The sequence below is a fragment of the Staurois parvus genome, unplaced genomic scaffold, assembly GCF_062004578.1.
Source record: "Staurois parvus isolate SC_StPar_1 unplaced genomic scaffold, SC_StPar_1.0 ptg000205l, whole genome shotgun sequence".
In the NCBI taxonomy this organism is placed as follows: Eukaryota; Metazoa; Chordata; class Amphibia; order Anura; family Ranidae; genus Staurois; species Staurois parvus.
In genome coordinates, this window is record NW_028318001.1 from 4,023,761 (window position 1) to 4,042,991 (window position 19,231).

The 19,231-nt window shown below is 38.9% G+C and overlaps 1 protein-coding gene across 7 annotated transcripts in view; it reads right to left on the reverse strand.

Moving 5' to 3' along the window:
* ST18 (ST18 C2H2C-type zinc finger transcription factor) overlaps window positions 1-19,231 on the reverse strand; it is a 394,399-nt gene that overhangs the window by 63,593 nt on the left and 311,575 nt on the right. For all 7 annotated transcript variants that reach the window (XR_016312880.1, XM_089678414.1, XM_089678417.1 and 4 more), the window contains one exon: window positions 15,043-15,288. Coding sequence is in view for 6 of the 7 variants with exons in the window: in XM_089678414.1 (XP_089534540.1) it covers window positions 15,043-15,288 (246 nt within the window). In the remaining variant the exon portion in view is untranslated. The remainder of the gene's footprint in view (window positions 1-15,042; window positions 15,289-19,231) is intronic.

Below are 19,231 nucleotides of genomic sequence, written 5' to 3' on the forward strand. Positions count from 1 at the left end.
TTCAAATCCTGAGGGATTTGAGTTCGACTTGATCACCTTCTTTTGGAGGAACACTTCCTCTTTTAAGCCAAATTCTCTTTTGCATCTTCCTTGCACATGGTCCCTCTTCTATATCGGATGTCAGTTTCTAATAAATACATGACTAATATTTATGGAAACATGTTTTATTGTTCCCTTTAGCCATGTTTCATATTTTTACAAAGGAAATATGAAAATTACAGTTTTATTTCATGTTTTTAAATACTATTTTACTTCAAGATACGTTTAAAAACTGGGCTATATGAAACGATGACAAAGGGCCCAATTAGGTCCTGACCCTCAGAGAGAGTACTAGGTCATGCAAAAAAAAAATCAAAATCAGTTTTCACTATAATGCTAAAGATACATTTTTGGCTTATGAATTTCTATTAGGTTCCCATAGGTTGTTGTCCATCATTTTCTCCTTACTCTAAAAATACATAGTTTCATGGCTTTTGAAGTATAGATCCCCTTGGAATCTTGTTAAGCCACTAAATCTACTATTTGTAAATGTAACCTAAAATCAACTGAAATAATTTTGCAAATGTTATTTTATAAATGTGCATTTAACATGGTGTTTCAAATATTCTCTTTAATTTGTCCTTTAAATAACTATGATAGAGATGACATTTTGTAGGTGTATTGTGTTTGCATGCCTGGTGGTGATTCAAAAAGAAACAGAGAGGGAGGAATACGCTAAATTCCATTAATATGCAGATGGAAGTTTATAGTGATTCCAGAAAAGACCAGAACATAGTGCTAAAATGAATAACACATAATGGCATCTGGCACTTTAGACATTTTTTTAGGCCTTGAAATTGTTGGAGAACTGACAGTTTGAACTAAACTAACAGCCCTATTTATTTATCAAGGATTTTGTAGAGAATTTGAGTCATGTCCAAATTCATCGTTTTTTTTTTGTTATTGTTTGTTAGAGGGCATCTGGACAGGCTATTTCATGGAGACATATAGACAATATTTTCTGTAAATTGCCACCCAAATTAAGCAACTGTTGTGTATATGAACTGGTGCAATGAGCAAAAGACCACATATCAAAAATACCATTGTCTACAATTTACTAGAAAACAAACAGCCAAACAAAAAAATTATCATTTCCATCCAAAGTAGTGGAAATGTTTTGCTGTAGGAGGCACTGGAAGGAAAGCAACTGTACAACTGTGTCTCTTTGCGTAGTAATCTGGTCACATAAATCAAATGTGGAACGGTTATGTCACTCCAAAAACAGAACGGTATAAAGGGAATCCAGGACTAACCTTCATTTCCATGTTGCCTATTTTTTTGTGTTGTATACATTAAAGGGAACATTCCCCTGTATGGCTGTCATGCTTACCCTGTTAAGCAAAACAAAGCTGATAGCACTGCTACCCTATGTAACTTGTTAGATGAGATAAAGTCCCATATCGGTACCCAAATTTAAGCCTCTGCAAACCATTCAGATAGGAAGTATTCAAAAGACCCGGCAACCCAGAAAGGTACAATCTAATCTTTATTCAAAATAAGATTGTGCTTTTCCGTGTTGTTGGCTCTTTTGAATGCTTATCATATTGCCTTTTTGTTAGCCTGTTACTGGCCAAGAACAATTATGCAGGTTGGGAGTTTTATTTCCATCATCTGCAAGCCTGTTCCCCATCAGTCACTCACTGAGGTTTATTTACAGTGATTGTAAAACCTTCTTTTTTTTAATAAACAACATTACTTACCTTCTTTGTTCAATGGTTTTGCACTCGGCAGCCTTTATCCTCCTCTTCTGGGGTCCACCGCCGCCACTACTGGTTCCACCTCTTAGGCAAATGTCCCTGTAGCAAGCTTCTTCCTGTGGGGGCGCTCATGTGGGCTCAATCCCGAGCTGTTCTGCTTGCGTTTATAGACCTTGTGCGTCTGTGTATATATCCTGGTCACAGGACTTGATTGACAGCAGCAGGTGCCAATGGCTCCCACTGCTATCAATATGCCCTGTAAGGAGGGAGAGAGCAGAAAGAGCTGCTGCTCATGGGCACAGCGTTGGATCAAAATCAAGCTTAGGTAAGTATACAGGGGTGTTGGGAGGATCCTGCAGCACAGAAGGTTTTTTTTAACCTTAATACAGAGAATACATCATATTATTATTATTATACAGGATTTATATAGCGCCAACAGTTTGTGCAGCGCTTTACAATATAAGGGAGACAGTACAATTACAATACATTTCAGTACATATGGAATAGGAGGGCCCTGCTCGTGGAGCTTACAATCTAAAGGAAGGGGGAGATGATACAAAAGGTGATACCTGTGGGGGATTATCTGGCGGAGGTGATTCAAGTACAGTTCTTAGGTGGAGGTGGGGTAGGCTTCCCTGAAGAAGTGAGTTTTCAAAGATCGCCTAAAGGCAGACAGGGTGGGGGCTGACTGGACATGCTGTGGTAGGGAGTTCCAGAGAATGGGAGAGGCTCTGGAGAAGTCCTGGAGGCGAGCGTGGGAGGAGGTGATGAGGGAGCTAGAGAGGAGGATATCATGGGGCGATTTGGGCGGTATCTGTGGATGAGGTTGGTGATGTAGCTAGGGGCAGTGTTGTGGATGGCTTTGTATGCTGTGGTTAGTATTTTGAATTTTATATGTTGGGTTATTGGAAGTCAGTGAAGGGATTGGCAGAGAGTGGCAGCAGTCGCTGATCAGTTGGTAAGGTGTATGAGTCTAGCAGCAGCATTCATAATAGACTGAAGGGGGGATAGCCTGTGTAACAGTAGACCAGTGACAAGGGAGTTGCAGTAATCGAGGTGGGATATAACCAAGGCGTGGATAAGTTGTTTTGTGGTGTCATTGGTCAGGAAGGGGCAAATTTTGGAAATGTTCCGTAGGTTGAGGCGGCAGAATTTAGCCAGTGAGTGGATGTGGGGCCCAAAGGAGAGGTCAGAGTCTAAGATTACGCCTAGCACCCTGGCATGAGGGGAAGGACCAATGGTAGTGCTGTTGATCTTAATGGTAAAGTTATGAGTGGGGGATCGGGGAGGAGGAAATATTACAAGCTCAGTTTTTGAAAGATTGAGTTTAAGGTAGTGATGTGACATCCATGCTGATATGTTGCTTAATAGATTTGTGATACGTGAGGAGATTGAGGGGGTGAGCTGGGAGTGGAGAGATAGATCTGGGTGTCTTCAGCATAGAGGTGGTATTGGAAGCCATGGGAGGTTATCAGTTGGCCCAGGGAGGAGGTATAGAGAGAGAAAAGGAGTGGTCCAAGAACAGAACCTTGGGGTACCCCAATAGAAATAGGAAGCGGAGCGGAGGAGGAGGACTTGTATGTGACACTGAGAGTGCACTGAGAAAGGTAAGAGGAGAACCAGGAGAGAGCAGAGTCATGGAGGCCTATGGAGTGGAGTTTACTGAGGAGGAGCAGGTGGTCGACTGTGTCATATAAATAAATATATCAGATACTGGGTCCAAGGTCCACTCTAAGTGCATTTATGATAAATAATATGCAAATTTATCTCTTATAGGTATTTATTGCCGCTCACAAAGAAAACCGGAACTCCCTTCATTTGCTTATCTCTCCAGAAGGATGGAGCCATCTTTGTCCAAGCATTTTCCAGGGTCAGCATATTTAAAGTGTTATTAAATGTTCAGTTTATTTTTCTTTAAAATAACAAACACATTATACTTACTTGCTCTGAGCAAAGATTTTGCACAGAGCAGCTCTGATCCTCCTCTTCGAGGGTTCCCCTCTGACGCTCCTGGCTCCTCCTATCCACCCGCTAAGTGCCCCCACAGCAAACCACTGCTGTATCTAAGCCAATGAGGAATAAGAGGGAGGAGAGAGCCTTGGCTCTCGTGCACATTGCTGGATTAGGATCGGGATCATGCTCAGGTGAGTATAAGGAAGGGGCTGAGGGGGAGGCTGCATGCAGAAGGTTTTTTACCTTCATGCATAGAATGCATGAAGGTAAAAACCTTCTACATTTACAACCACTTTAACCTGGACATTCATGGTGGCTCAGATATGGCACAATTAAGTAAATCATGGTGCCTGTACAGTTATTGGCTTAACAAATTCTGACACAGGTCAGTCCCTACTGCAGCCTATCTCTTTGTAACTTGCTACAAAATGTACAGTGTTGCAGTCTGATCACTAAAGGAGGGAGGGAATGTTCCTAATGCATGAAGCAAATTTATTACATCATCTCAGCCTAGGCAAAGGTACTTTTTGTAGTGTCACTGTAAATTGTGGCATGCCAGAAATATATTCATGCATACGTAAAGAGTGCTTACTTTGCAGAGTGAATGTTAACTTAACTTTGTGAAGAGGGAAATACTGTGTTATTCCTGCAAAAGTAAATCAAAATGAATACAAAATATCTAATGAGGAGATTGAGACCCCTTGTAACAGCCACAGATATTGTACAGACACAGATATCTCACATATAGGGTCACTGGTAAATATAGGAAACTATAGAAACTATTAGGATTAACTCTACAGCATGTGCCAAAAGCTGAGACTTCAGTTATGGGTGGACTGGACTCAAGTTACCTTTACTGGCAATGCAGATTGTTTTTTTTGATTCATTAATACCCAGTGCTTGTTTATGCTTCTGTGTGTACAGGAACATTCTAAACAATGGGCTGCATTTTAGATTGGTAAAAAAAAAAAATTCTGTACTGAGCGTTTTCAGGCTACCATGTACAAGAGGTCTGAGAAATAAGTTAAACTTCCTCCTCAGGGAACAATAGTTTCTGAAGTTCTACTCAAAAGTCCAGATACGCAGATATTAAAGTAATGTCAAAGTGATTGTCAGTTGAGAGCATACCTGTCCTCAATTTATCCATTGCTACATACTGTATATGTTCCAACATGGAGGCCCAAAATAGACTAGAGGTAGGGGTGCACTATACAAAGGGGCTTTGATGAGACAGTCTTGGCTTCCACATATATTGGGTGACAATGCAGAAGACACTTGTCACCATATATTAGGAAGTGTCTGATCAAGGACCCTATTGGCAGGATCATCGGGTATTCTTTTTACTAAGAGCTGCTTATATAAAAATGTTATAAAACATCTTTTGAAACTAAATTGAGATGTTACAGTGCTAGAGCACTCTTTGCATACTTCAGCACTGCATTAACAGTACATTGCTGTACTTTCTAACATAGAAGTACTGAAGAACAGAGAGGCTGTCAGCTCTGAACAGGCCAGCCAGTTGAATGAATGGCTTTACATCAAAAAGACAATCAGTGTCAGCCATAGTCATTATTAGCCCTTGAGTGACACATTGTTTCCACGTCTCCCTTTCACTTAATTCCAGATTATGACTACCACCTGGATAATGCAAACCAAGAGAATGCTCATCTACCCAGGTTAAAGTGTCAGCAGATTCTCAGCACCTGCCTAACCCTCATCTTGTGTTTATGGACCCTTGCGCAGCTGAACAGTATAAACAAATGGTGCATCTTCCCCAAGCGCTATGCTGAACCTTTATGCAATGGATTAAAGCAGTATCAAACCCAAACACAAATATTTAATATGTTGCAGCTTAACAATTCTTGAATGTGATGGCTGCATTAGTTTTCTTTTTTAGTCTTTCTTCTATTTTCATCCGCTGATCCAGCCAGTAAAGCTATTGTTTTTCAAAAGGACACACTCTCTTGCAGATGGATTAGTAGTAGGGATGAGACAAACCATTTACCACTGACAGGAGTGCTGATAATCAGCTTTTATTTATTTACTATGTGTACAATCTTTATCCCCTCCCCCCAAAAGAACAAAACAAAAACTCTTTGCTCTAGCTGGTTATAAAGTGTTAGCAGGAGTTTGGCTTTAATTTGTTAGTGTATCTAAATCTGCTAGTACATTAAATACTCCTTTTCCCTCAGACTCGCAATGCTGCTGTCCAAAGGCACTACCAGCACTCCTTCATCCAGAGTGGGGGCACTGTAATACAGGAGGTGTGTTATTGGCTAGCTCAGAGATTCACCAAAGGATTGGGAAGCTGCAATATATTCAGTTTTTGGTTTTGGGTTTAATACTGCTTTAAGCTTCAGTTTAAAAAGTGTCAGTATTTGGACTTAAGTATTTTTGATGAGTTAGATATTTTTGGGATAATTTAGTGAGTAATTTTACACTTAGCCTGGGGAACCCCAGTTGACACCTGAGATCCCATCATGTGATGGTTAAATAGCACTGAGGGAGTGATGAAAGGTAAGAATTGGGTACTAATGAAGGGACAATAAAGTGAACCTGTTGCTTTGTTCTGTATGGGCAAAACACAGGTTTGTTTTTAAGGAATCTCCAAAATTGTTAGAGAAGCATCAATCCTGCTATGACAACTGCTATTCTTCCACTCCTAGAACAGCTTCTTTGTAATTGAATGTGGCATGAGGATCACAGAGTTGTGGCTGATGTGAGAGGCATAAAGCTGAGATAGAGACCCTTTAGGACCCCTTTGTATTTCCATGCCGCAGTGAGGTACAGTATTCATTTTGTGAATGTCCAGCACTAATAAACGTAACTAAGCAAAATTCAGCTCAGTAGTATTCCAAAGAAAGAGGCCCTGTAAATAGGATATTTAAGACCCCTTCACATATCCATTACAGTAACACATGTAAAAAGTAAATTTTTTCTTGTGTTGAACCATTGATTCAACATGAATGGACTGCTTAAATGCTGCAAGCCAAGTGACCCTGTTACCACTGTCTGTACGCTTTGAATAAAAGGGAGGCACCGTACTTATCCTTTCAGCAGCCATGTATTAAAATGCTGCCATTGCTTTTCTTCTTTTCTTCTTCCTGGCTGCTGCAAGTATACAGCCCTTTACAAAAGGTCAAATACCTGCCCTCTCCACCGAGGTGGTTCCTTCCAATGCCTTGTATCTCCTGTATTGATGTACATGCTGGTGAGAAGACCTTTTGCTTGCTGTGGGGGAGCAGGTATTCTACACATCTATGCTTCAGGAGACTTTGAACTACATTTAGTTTATGTTAGGGTGATCAGGGATGCAAATATTGAAAAATGACTAAATAAAGAAAATTGACTTTGAACAGTAGTACAATGCCACCCAGTGTCTGCTAATTAATAAGATAGGGGGCAGATATTAACTTGTACAGTCAGGAATGTCTAAAAAAATGTCTATGTAATCTTTTCCTCAGCAGAAATGTTTTTACAGTATATGCATTTCAATATAACGTGCCTTTAATTTAAATTGTATTATGCCAGCCATATTATTTTACATCATTTTCCTTAAAATAAAATTACAGTACTATGCAAGGTAACATGCAATTAACACAGTTCATCAAAGCTTTAATAAGGGCTAAATATGCAAGACAGAAAAAATAAGATCCTTATTCTGTAGGCTTCAGCTACCAAACATTAAAGCCAATGGTACAAATTTCCACAGTGATACTGCTCTCTGTCATGGCATGTTGTGATAGGGTTCTGCTGCCATTGTCACAGCTCTATTTGTGAAATGAATACCTTCAGTGAAATCACTAAATTCATTCACTTCTTTCCACAGTCAATACACCTGCACATTTGCCGCCACCACAGCTCAGACTTAGTACCTCCAGTGCCATTCTGTCTCATATGAAAGCCCTGGCTACTTCAACGCTCCATTTGTAAACAACAGTTGGACCTCTTCCCTGCTTTTGAAGTGTCATCTGAATAGAATCTAGCACCCTCCTAGTTAGGCTGCTAGGTAGATTTAAGTCTTGGCTCCTTGTAACCAGGGGAGCAGTAAGTGTTTGGTCTGGTCTGTTCAGGGCTTCACAGAAGGCTGATTGCTTCTCTGTGCCTCTAGAAGAGGTTTCTGGGGCTTAGGGTGGGAGAATTCAATTGGCCTGAATATTGAGCAGGGCCTAGCCAGCCAATCCCTGGGGAGGTGTGCCAAGATGCTGGCTGGGATGCTGTTTAATAATCTGGAGCCCCGAGGAGATTGCCTTTCTCCCTGCTGAGGGAATGGATCTGTGAGCTGAATGGAGGGGGGGGGGTGCTTTTCCCTGGTGCCCTGTGTGATTGATGTTGGACTACTCTACAAAATGCTGCACCTATGGACTTATCCTGTTCCAGGATTCTGTGAGTAGAGCCTTGACCTGTTCTCAAACCTACGCCAGGGTCCCCAACTGTGAACTTGTTGACTGTTGCAGTCAACCTTTGCTTGTGCTCAGACCTGTTTCATGGTCCCCGGCCATGTATCTATAGACTGTTCCAGTCTGCTTATTACTTGTGCTGCTGGAAACTGCTGAGTGAAAAGTGTCCTCTGCTAACAATACTTAATGTTTTAAAGTATCGCATACCACCCCAAACCTCTTCCTGCTACCAGTTCTACAAGCAAATAACATTTAAAAAGTGCCTTGAGGTTTCTTCAGGGGTGCCTTGTCAAAATGTCTTAAAATTGCCCAAAACTTATATACAAGCCAATGGGTGGAACAAGCCTGCCTTTTAGTTAAACAAAGCCACAGGTTTTCATTGTGCACCAATACAACCTTCTAGCCCAGCAATGGGCAAACTACGGCTCGCGGGCCATATACGGCCTGGCGGACCTTTTAATCCGGCCCGCGGAACGTGATAAAAAAAAAAACAGCCAGGGCAGGCAAACATTGGCTGTCAGGATGTGTGTAGGCGGGGCAGCGTGACGAACGTGAGGGGAGCTAGGCTCCTCTCACAGTCCGCCCTGAAGACCAGAACGGCGCGGGAACACGGCGAGAGGAACGCGCGGAGCAGAGGTAAGTAAATTGACACAGGGGGGACTTGGCTTACTACTTGGGGGGGAATAGTACTATGGGGGATGAAATACTATATGAGGGATGAATTAATATGGGGGATGAATTAATATGGGGAATGAATTACTATAGGGGGGATGAATTACTATAGGGGGGATGAATTACTATGGGGGATGAATTACTATGGGGGATGAATTACTATATGGGGGATTAATTACTATGCTTACTATGGGGGAATATTACTATACTTACTATGGATGGCATGGTAGTGGCTGGGCCAGCCAGCAGCTAGTGGGGGGCGGGGCTGTGGGGGAGTACGGATTGAGCCAAGAAGAAAGCACTGCGCAGTCTCAGTCTCTTAACAAAAAAGGGAGACCAACAACACTGTTCCCACTAAAATTGAAGGCACTATTTTATGAAAGAAATACATTGCATAAAAGTTTTGTAAAATAACTCTTTTTATGCTTTTCTACCTTAAATTAATCTAAACATTTAATGTTACAAATTTTAATTTATATTAATTCACACATACACATCATTCATCTACTCTTGGTCCGGCCCCCGGGTCCAATATATGAACCCATTGCGGCCCTCAAGTCAAAAAGTTTGCCCACCCCTGTTCTAGCCGCTGGCATCCTGACAATCAATGCCATCATCAGTTGATAAGGAGGATGTCAGCTGCTTGCACAGCATCCTAGTTCAACCCTCCCCTGCCCCTTCCCATCAGTGCGGGGGTCACATTAGCTCAGTCATGGAAACAAAACTGAGGGAGAAGAGGAACATTGGAATACTAATCAGTAGCAGTGTGCAAGAGTGTATTTGCTTTGGAAGAATAAATCACCTCTAATGTTGGGTGTCCTACATGTGTGGATGTTGCTGTGTTTTATACAGCTATGAGAATAGTTTTTAACATTTTGGAATGGGGTGCCCTTTTAAAATTATGGAACAGTCTAGTCTCACTCCATTTTAGAATGGGGTGCCTCAAGACTGTCTATAATTATAAAGGGTGCTTTGGGACTGTCCATAATTTTAAAGGGTGCCTTGACTGAAAAAAGGTTGAGAAACACTGGCCTAGACTGTTCAATGAACCGGAGCCTGTTAAACTACAGCAGCACCTAATAGCAGCTACATTTAAAAAATAATACAATGGCTTTCAACAGAGAGCCTATAACATTTTATGTACATTGCAATACCATGTTTGAACAAACAAGTTTGGAAGCAACATATACTGCGGGTGAATGGCAGCTGCTGTTGCTAACCTCTTGAAAATAATAATCCTCTGGTCAAAATGCCTAGCCAGTACCTTGAATACTCTCCCTAAAGTTGACTAAAAGACTGGTCCATTTGGCTGGTTCAGCAGGGACTGCTTTTGATCAATGTGTGGACATCCCTGTTTACAGAAAACAATAGTTTGATTGACTTCTGTTGAAAAAACAAGTTGGAAAACTTTTCTAAATCAGTAGCTACAGCTGCTTACCATTGTACTCTAACAGCAGTGGAAGCCACTGTCAGAACACAATGTATTGGTGGGGGATTCCTCCATCCACCTTGCTTATGTGGGTGTAGGAACCTGTTAGTTTTTATTTTCATTCAGCCTGCTAGCTGAAAGAAAAATGAAATGTGCATAACCAGTTTTATCCAGAACAGGTAAGCACAATAGAAATTCTAACTTCATCCTGACTTTCATTTTCTGCTTCTCATCAGAAGAATGTCACCAGTGGCATCCTTTGTATTTCTTTTAGTACAAGATTCTTCTCAAATCAATATTTAGATCAAGTAAAACACAGAAGTTAGATGAAGGAAAAAAAGACACAAATATGTCTTAAACAAACAGGGAATTTTTAGTTTCTGCTGCAGGTAGGAAGCACAGCTTTCCTTCCTGTACATGCTTGCAGCAGCCTTCCATATATTTCTGCTGTGGACACAATTTTTGTTCTTTTCCAGATGGAGCCTAAACTTGTCTGCCCCATCATATCTTCTGATCATTTGTATTTGACAATGAGACAGTCTCTCATACAGATAGGACAATCGAATTGTGAGAGGGCAGAACTTAGCAGCAGGTTATGACACTCCCTAGAACTGTTGGAGCTTTGATTTTCAGAGCTGCCAGCGTTCAACAATGACAGGGAAGTTTGGAAGGCTGATGTAGGCATGTGCAGGTACAATACGGTACAATACACGCATAAAGCAACCTCCCTTCCAAACCCCTATGACATAGTTTCTGGAACTCTATTGTTTCCAGACCCACTTTTGCATTTTTTCATAGATAAAAAAATGTGTAATGTGAGTTTGAAAATTCAATAAAGGGCTCTAAAACGCTTTCTTGAAAGCAGAGGAACTATAAATAAGTGTTTTTATTTTATAGGAGGCACACTTTTTCTAAAAATGCATAAAAGCTACATTTTCAGCAAAAAAAATACAATAAATTATGTTAAGTGCAGACAAACTATTAATATAATTAAACTAGGTAAATAGTGGTAGAATGATAAACAACAAGAACATTTAAAATTGTATGCTTAACAGCAAAAAGCGAATATCTGCAAACTGGATAGTGGTGATGCATTTAAATCCTTTGCCTCTTTAGCGAGCATTAGACAAACTGGCTTCCTTTGCAATTATTCTTAAACCTTAAATGTGTGTGTTAAAGGCTTTAAAAGGGTATATATTGTATGTCATTTATCTGTGTATAGATTCCATTAAATTATCTCAATGTATACATTTTTTACCTTTCACCTTTTTCTTGCTTAAAGCCAGATTCTAAACAAGTAGTTACATTCATTGTTGAAATACATAGGGGTTGATTTACTAAAACTGGAGAGTGCAAAATCTGGTGCAGCTGTGCATGGTAGCCAATCAGCTTCTAACTTCAGCTTGTTCAATTAAGCTTTGAGAAAAAAAAACTGGAAACTGAGCTGCAGCAGATTTTGCACTCTCCAATTTTAGCAAATGAACCCCATAGTGTATATGAAAGTGACAAGGATTTATAATTTTCTGGAGCCAGTCTTGCAATCCAGCCACTTCTGTCAGAAAGCATAGATAGCACTACAAGATCTGAACTCATGCCAGACTTGCAGACTAAAAGCAGAAATGTGGCCATCTCTCTGCTCTATCCTCCTATCAGCATGTTTACTGCTTTCACGTATGCATTGCTGAACAGCCTTGTTCTGGCTCTGTGTTTTCCAGCCTCGGTGCTGCTATACAAAGGATAACTGGAGGCTGTCATAAAGACAGTTTTATGCATTTGTAATAGTTGCTTTTGAAAATATATTTTAAATGAGTACAAATCTGCATGAATTGTTTATTTCTATCTGCCTGGAGTTCAGGTTTAATGTCTTTGTTGTGATATCCAGTACACACTGGTGTTTGAGTTCTCATTAGGCCTCCTCTGTTATGGATTGCTTTACTAAAAGCACATTGGCTGTTCCCTTTGAAAGAGAATTGGTGAATGTGGTGACAATTCACTTTGCAAAGAACACCCAAACATGTGCAAATTAAAAACAGTATTTTTGCTTGCATGTGATTGGGTAATGGAAATCAGAAAAGCTTCCCCTCATTCATTAAGGTAAGAGAAGATTCCTTTGCAACAGCCTTTTTACCTTTAGTAAACTACCCCAGAGAGTCCTGGTCAGCAGCAGAAGTTTAATCAGTAAATTGGAGAATGGAGTCTCACCAATATGTCACAGTTTGCCATCCTGAAATTAAATACATGGGTGCTGGGTTTAGAGGAGATCCAAGTGAGAACCAGGGATGTGGGCAGTATAGGTGGGGAAGGGGAAGTGCCCAGTGAAATCACATTCATAGTTACATAGTTACATAGTTAGTCTGGCTGAAAAAAGACACAAGTCCATCCAGTTCAACCATTAAAAAAAAAAATGTTATAATCCTATACCCACAGTTGATCCAGAGGAAGGCATAAAACCCAGCAAAGCATGATCCAAAGTGCTCCTGCAGAGAAAAAAATTCATTCCTAACATATGAAACAAGCTGTTGATTTCCTTAAAAACCAACTCCAGCATTGCTGTTTTATTTAAAAATACGTATGCCAGCAACTGATTGAAAAACCAGCATAATTCAGCCCACTTCCTGTGAAATCAGGGCATCAAAGACCCTCCTCCTGAGTGCATGTTATCAAGCCACCTTGAATTCAAAGGAGAATACTGCAGGGTATAATCCCACATCTGTGAATACTGTTCCTTTAACACTTAGGCTCCATGCACATGGGGCGTTTTGATAACACTGGTAACGCTAGCTGTGTAAAGTCATGGTAAAAACGTGAGTTTTTAAGCTATTTTTAGTGTTTTTGCATTAGCATTTAGCTGCGTTTTTCCACATTTTTCTACATTTGTGTTTTTAGTGTTGTTTTTTTAACAAAAAAAAACTTGTTTGGGTCCAACATCGCTGGTTTGTAGCGGTTTACCATGTTTTACCGTGTTTTGCCGCGTTTTTCAGCATTAGAGCATTTTTACAGCCCAAAAACTCCTCTAGAAACCCACTAGGCTTGGGTTTTTTTTACAGCCAAAAAACATCTCTGCCAAAAAACGTTGATTACAGCCTATGTGCGCATGGACACATAGAATAACATGCTGGGGAGTTTACTGGAGGTAGAAAATAACGTCAAAATCCAAAAACAGCAGCTGTAAAAAGTCCAGTGTGCATGAGGACTTAGGATTTCCCCCTATTACTGAGAACAGAAAAGGAGGAAGAGGAACTGTGATATCAATTGACTAGACTGAATACAGATCTCATTCAATCACTAAAAATTCTGCCCACAATCCTAAAACGCGTGGCAATCACAGCACAATGCTCCGCATGCATTTGGGTAACATTATCCTTCAATGGCACTCTAAATGTGATAAGATTCCGCTGTGGCTGTCAGGCAGCAGGATCATGCAGCAATTGCGGTGAATCAAGCCTTCACAAATCGCGGGAAGCTTGTCACCCAAAAAGGAGCAGGAACTTTTTGGGTGACTAGTGAATGCTCTGCCTTACGGGACATGCAAAATTACATGAAAATCTCTTGTCAAAATCATGTAGCGGGAACACTCATTCCCGCTACATGATAATGTGAACAGAGCCTTACAGGTATGTATAAACTTGTTTTTAAAAAATTAAGAATGCAGAGGTGCTGGGGGGGGGGGGGTCATCTTTGATCTCCAAGACATTTACTGCACATCATTAGCTGAAAAGAGTTAATGTCTTATGGGGTCTCTGTGGATAATGTAATTTGGCCAGCTTTGCAACTGATGGTTTCTGTTTCTGTTTTCACGTTGAACAGACAATAGTTTCTTTTAAAAGTACCACAATTTTCACTTCATTATATAAATTTCCATTGTTTATATAGCACTGACATATATTAAAAAGGTGTATACAGAGTATATAGATACATTCAAATCTTTTCATTGTGTAAATGAGTACACTTGGGGGTTGATTTACTAAAGACAAAGAGACTGTGCACTTTGCAAGGGGCAATTGCACTCTGCGAGAGCAGTTGCTCCAGAGCTTAGTGAATGAGCAGAAGCTCTGCTGACTTCCATCATCCAATTATGTGCAGTTTTTTTTATTTTCCTTGCAAGTGATTGGGTATTCTTTGTAAAGTGAAGCTTTACCTCATTCACTAAGCTCTAGAACAACCACACTTTGCAAAGTGCACAGTCTATTTGCCTTTAGTGTTTACTTTTGCAATAGTATAAAAAAAGCTATAGTCATCTTGAAAATAAATGTTTAAATTCAATTGGAATGTATATGTTAATGTTCATTAAATCTTTATGGGGACTTTGTTATTCAAATATTATATTTAAATACCGAATTTCAGGTCTGCTTTTTTGAAGCGTAGCCTAGAATTTACTCTTTTTTGATCTTAAAACAGGCCAAAATACACTGACTTTTGATGGAAACAATTTTTATTGTTCTTCTGGAATAATTGGTTTTATTTTCTATGTTGGTATAGATAAAAGAGACATTAAAAATGTCTTTGTTGAAGTGTAGTTCAAATGCTTAATTGTCATGTTGCACTGATCACCGGGTTAAAAGATATGATTGCCCAATTATAGAGTATTAACAGGGTGATTACAGCATGCTGGCACTTTGACATCACAATGTTCAACTAGAGGATTGTTGGTACTGTCTGTTATTTATCACTGGCATTGAATATTGGACAAATACTACTTAAAATGTCATTTAGTTATGACAGTGTTATTTACTTCTGTTTTGATTTCCTCCACATAACAATGTAGCTTTGCTTATGCCATTTTAAACAGTTACACCCTAATGAGTCAATATGACACATTTTTAAAGCATCCCAGTAATTAGCCATCAATTACCTCGATGTCCTCTTCACTTTTGCCATGAACTTTACTGTAGTTAATTGGTGCATCCCAACCTTCTTTTTCACAGAGGGCCTTGTAAAAGGCAGCATTGACCAACAGGCTACTAGTTTGAAATGGAGAAGAAGACGATGCTGTTATGATTGGACTGCAAGAGCCTAAACTGCTAGTCTTGTCATTTAGGCGATTCTTCTTCATGCTCAAGTCCAAAGTTCCATTTTCATCAACTTCAATCTCCGCAGCCTAGGGAAAACAGTAACAATATATTTTAAATTGATGAACAGTTTGTGGCTTTGATAATGCAGCCATGTGGTGCTTTTAAGGGATAAAAGTAAATGCAAGCTTTTATTTAAATAATATCTGATTTAAAAAGCTGCTTTTGATTTACATCACATCAGTTAATGTGTAATTCTTTGCCAGAGTTCTGGGTAACCTCATAATGCTTGCCATCTTTTGCAGCTTATTGCATGTAGAATTTAAATAAGACGCTTCCAGATTTTAACAACAATTTAGAAAGCAAAAAAAAACAAAATCTCAGTTTATTTGAATAAAAATCAGTCAATGAAAAGCTGCCTGATCTTTTTTGATCTTTTTGATACAATAAAAAAAGTTGACCCAGTTTCATAAATACAGCTTATGCAACCAACGCATATTTCTGTTGTTCTTTCAAACATACACACATTTGAGTTATATATTACTGATACTGTTCATATTCAAAGTACTGTGTTTCCCATTGTTGGCCCTTTTGTATGGAATATTTGCTTGGAAAATTATTAATGTTTCAAACAGTTGGTTTTGCTAGCTACACTATTTCTGGACCTTCTGATTTCTAAAGAAAATTAAGACACAATTCCTATAATTGTATTTAAAATTTCAATAAAAATTATCAAAAGCTAGATAATGATTCATAGTTGTTTTTATATGACTTTTGAAAGGTTTAAAAATTCAGTGTTTGTCAAGTGGCCCCTGATGTGCTCCAGTTTACTTCAACTACCTCCTGACTTGGATATTTACTTATTGCTGGTACCTCCTCAAGTTTACATGTTTTGGAAGCAAATAATAATAAAAAGAAAAAGGCAGTGCTTAACGTAAATCATATGCCATGATATAACCAAATCATATCCCACAATGTGCAATACTTTATATCACTAGAAAAGTCCTTAACAATCTCCACAGTTTCCACCATGATAAATATTCACTCTTAAATAGAAGCAAGTCCCCTTGGGATGATAGATGACCTCCATTCAAATAAATCTAAATCTGTATCACTCTATACCATTTGAGCCCTCCACCTTTGGTAATATCAATCACCAGATATTATGACCTCCAGATTATACTGTAGGTAGATCATAATCCCTACAGTACACAAATAGATAAGGACTCTCCCCAACGTGCATCAGAAGATTGTACTCCCTTATAAAGAAGTCAGAAGTGATGAAATGCGTCAAGGGACGTGACGTCTGATGTTACATATTGACCGGAAGTAACGGAGCGGCCATCTTTACTAAGGTGAAAGCAACACAGGCGGTTTTGGAAGCTGTTTAGAAGCCGTATATTATGGGAATACAAGCATTTTATAACTTTTATCATGTAAGCGTAATCTATTAAAACCTTGATTGATTTATTTGAATGCTACACTATATAGTCCTCTCTTTCTTTCTGGGTTATTCCTTATATGGACGGCATTGAGATGAATATCCTATGAGAGCAACCTTATTCCACTATTCTTATGTTATGCTTGGGGACAAGTATTAGTCCAGTAAGGTGCATGAATTTGAAGGTGGGGGAGAGTTTTACACGAGAGATTATATTTGAGATTATTATACCACATATTTTATTTGGAGGATATTGCACTAATATTAAAATCTTTTTTTAGACGTAATTTTTCCATGACTACTATGGAATGGTCTTGAAGGAACTATTGGAGAATACCTATTGGGAGCATTATATTAAAGGCCATTGTCTATTTTCATTAGGGTAAGAGTATTCACTCTAGCCACTTAGAAGTGCTCACGGGGTGTTCCACAATGTCCCGTGATTCACGTTTATTCACTTTTTTCATATTTTATTCTATATGTTTTGATTATTTGTGTTTATATACTGAGGGTAATACACTATTTCGTTTTATATTTTTTGAGGTACACGGTGGATGCCTATACCACATTTGGATTATTACATCAAAGGAATAAAGAATTGAGAAGATGTACTGACACCAAGAGGGTTTTTATTTTAGACTCCTTTAATCAGTTTGCATCCTTGTAAGATGAATGTCAATCAAAAACACCCATAGAATAATCCTATTTTTTATTTAAATAGAATGCCAATGGAGAGTGAGTGACATGTTAGTCCTGTCCTACTTTTTTCATCACAGCGACTTCCTCAGGAGCTATAGCCATATCTGGGTGTTTTATTTGCTAGCAAATCTGAATTTGTCTGATTATTAAATCACTTATTTTGATTGGCATAAAGAAATAGAAATAATACGGGACATTAGCTACTTATTTTTTCTCATTGGTTGTTTATATCTTTTGAGCTAAGTTTCATTTAACAATGCCTTTTATTTAAGTACTAAACACATCTTTTAAAAGGTCAAGCAAATAAAGCAGTGCTGCATACACCCCTAAAGACAATATGGGAATACAGACTCAGATATTAAATCAGTACTTAGAAAAAACATGAGTACTATAAACTGTAACTAAAAGAGGTCACAGAGCTGGTATATTGGACGGTTGTCCTTATAAATACATAATTTTACCATATTTATATTACAGTACTTTAACTAAGTGTTTCTGGCCATTTCACTACAATAGTTTAATCTGATGTGATAGTTTTAAGTACTGAATTTAACATTGCAGCTTATCCTAGATAATAACTTAGTAACAACATCTTGTGCCATCTGTATAATATCAAATGCATTTGACATTAGTATTAATAACTCTTAGTTACAGAAATCGTGGACATTAACTATATCTGTACCAAATGATCTGAAGTTTGAGAGGAATCAGTGAGTTTTGATTTGAGCATTTTAAAACATAGAAAATGGTTGGGGTTTTTTTTTGCGTTTTAAAGAATACATTTTCTCTTTTACATCGTTTGGTTTTTAAGTATGTCATACTAACAGTGTTGTGAGTAGACCAAGACGTTTAGTAAAAAATGAGTCTACTTTTAGTAACAAATGAGGTAATGTAAAAGTATAGGTCATAATAAACATCTTTTATATATTTTTATCTATTAATTGTCATTTAACATCGTATTGTTACTGTACTGTCTCGTGTACTGTCTCCCATTATAATGTACAGCGCTGAGCAAACTATTGGCGCTATATAAATCCTGTAGAATAATAATAATAATTTAACATAGGAAAAATACATTCTAAAGGGCTAATGGGTAACAAATAATGAAACAATTACAATTAAAATAAGTATTTTACTTTTTTTAAAAAGTACTTGAAATTAAAAAACATTAGTGTTTGAGTAATGTTCAAACAAACATGGAAATTCTCTACTAACAAGCAGAGCAAGAAGGTTCCTTATATGCAGTAAATGATGATAGGACTGGTAAAGGAGAGCCAATGAATATTAACCGCTTAAAGACCGCCCTATAGTACATTTACTGCTACAGGGCGGCCCCTGTGCACAGGATCATGTATATATACATTATTCTGCATTTCTGGGTAGGGGGTGTGCGTGAGCGCCCTACTCGCACCGCTGATCATGGCCCCGTGTGTTAGTCTCCGGGTCCTGGCCAGTGATTACCCGCCGGTGCCCGGGGATTAACGGCAATCACCGACAGGGAGGAGGGCTGCATTGTTTACCAACAGCCCTCCTCCCAGTCAGTTTGGGCACACTGCTGTGGATGGCAATGAAGCACAACCCCCCACCCCCTAGTAAAACACTCCCGTTACACAGTTGCCCCTCGTGTTAACCCATTCCTGCCCAGTGATATTAATACAGTTTCAGTGCTTTTTTTTAGCACTGATTACTGTATTGGTGTTACTGGGGATGTCAGTGACACCAAGTCAGTTCCCCCCAGTGTCAGAATGCCCGATGCATATAAGTCGCTGATCGCTGCCATAGGTAGCTGATCGCCGCCATTATTAGTATAAAAAAAATTCCAGTATCTATACCGCCATTTGTAAATGCTACAGTATAAATTTCACGCAAACCAATTAATTTACACGTATTGG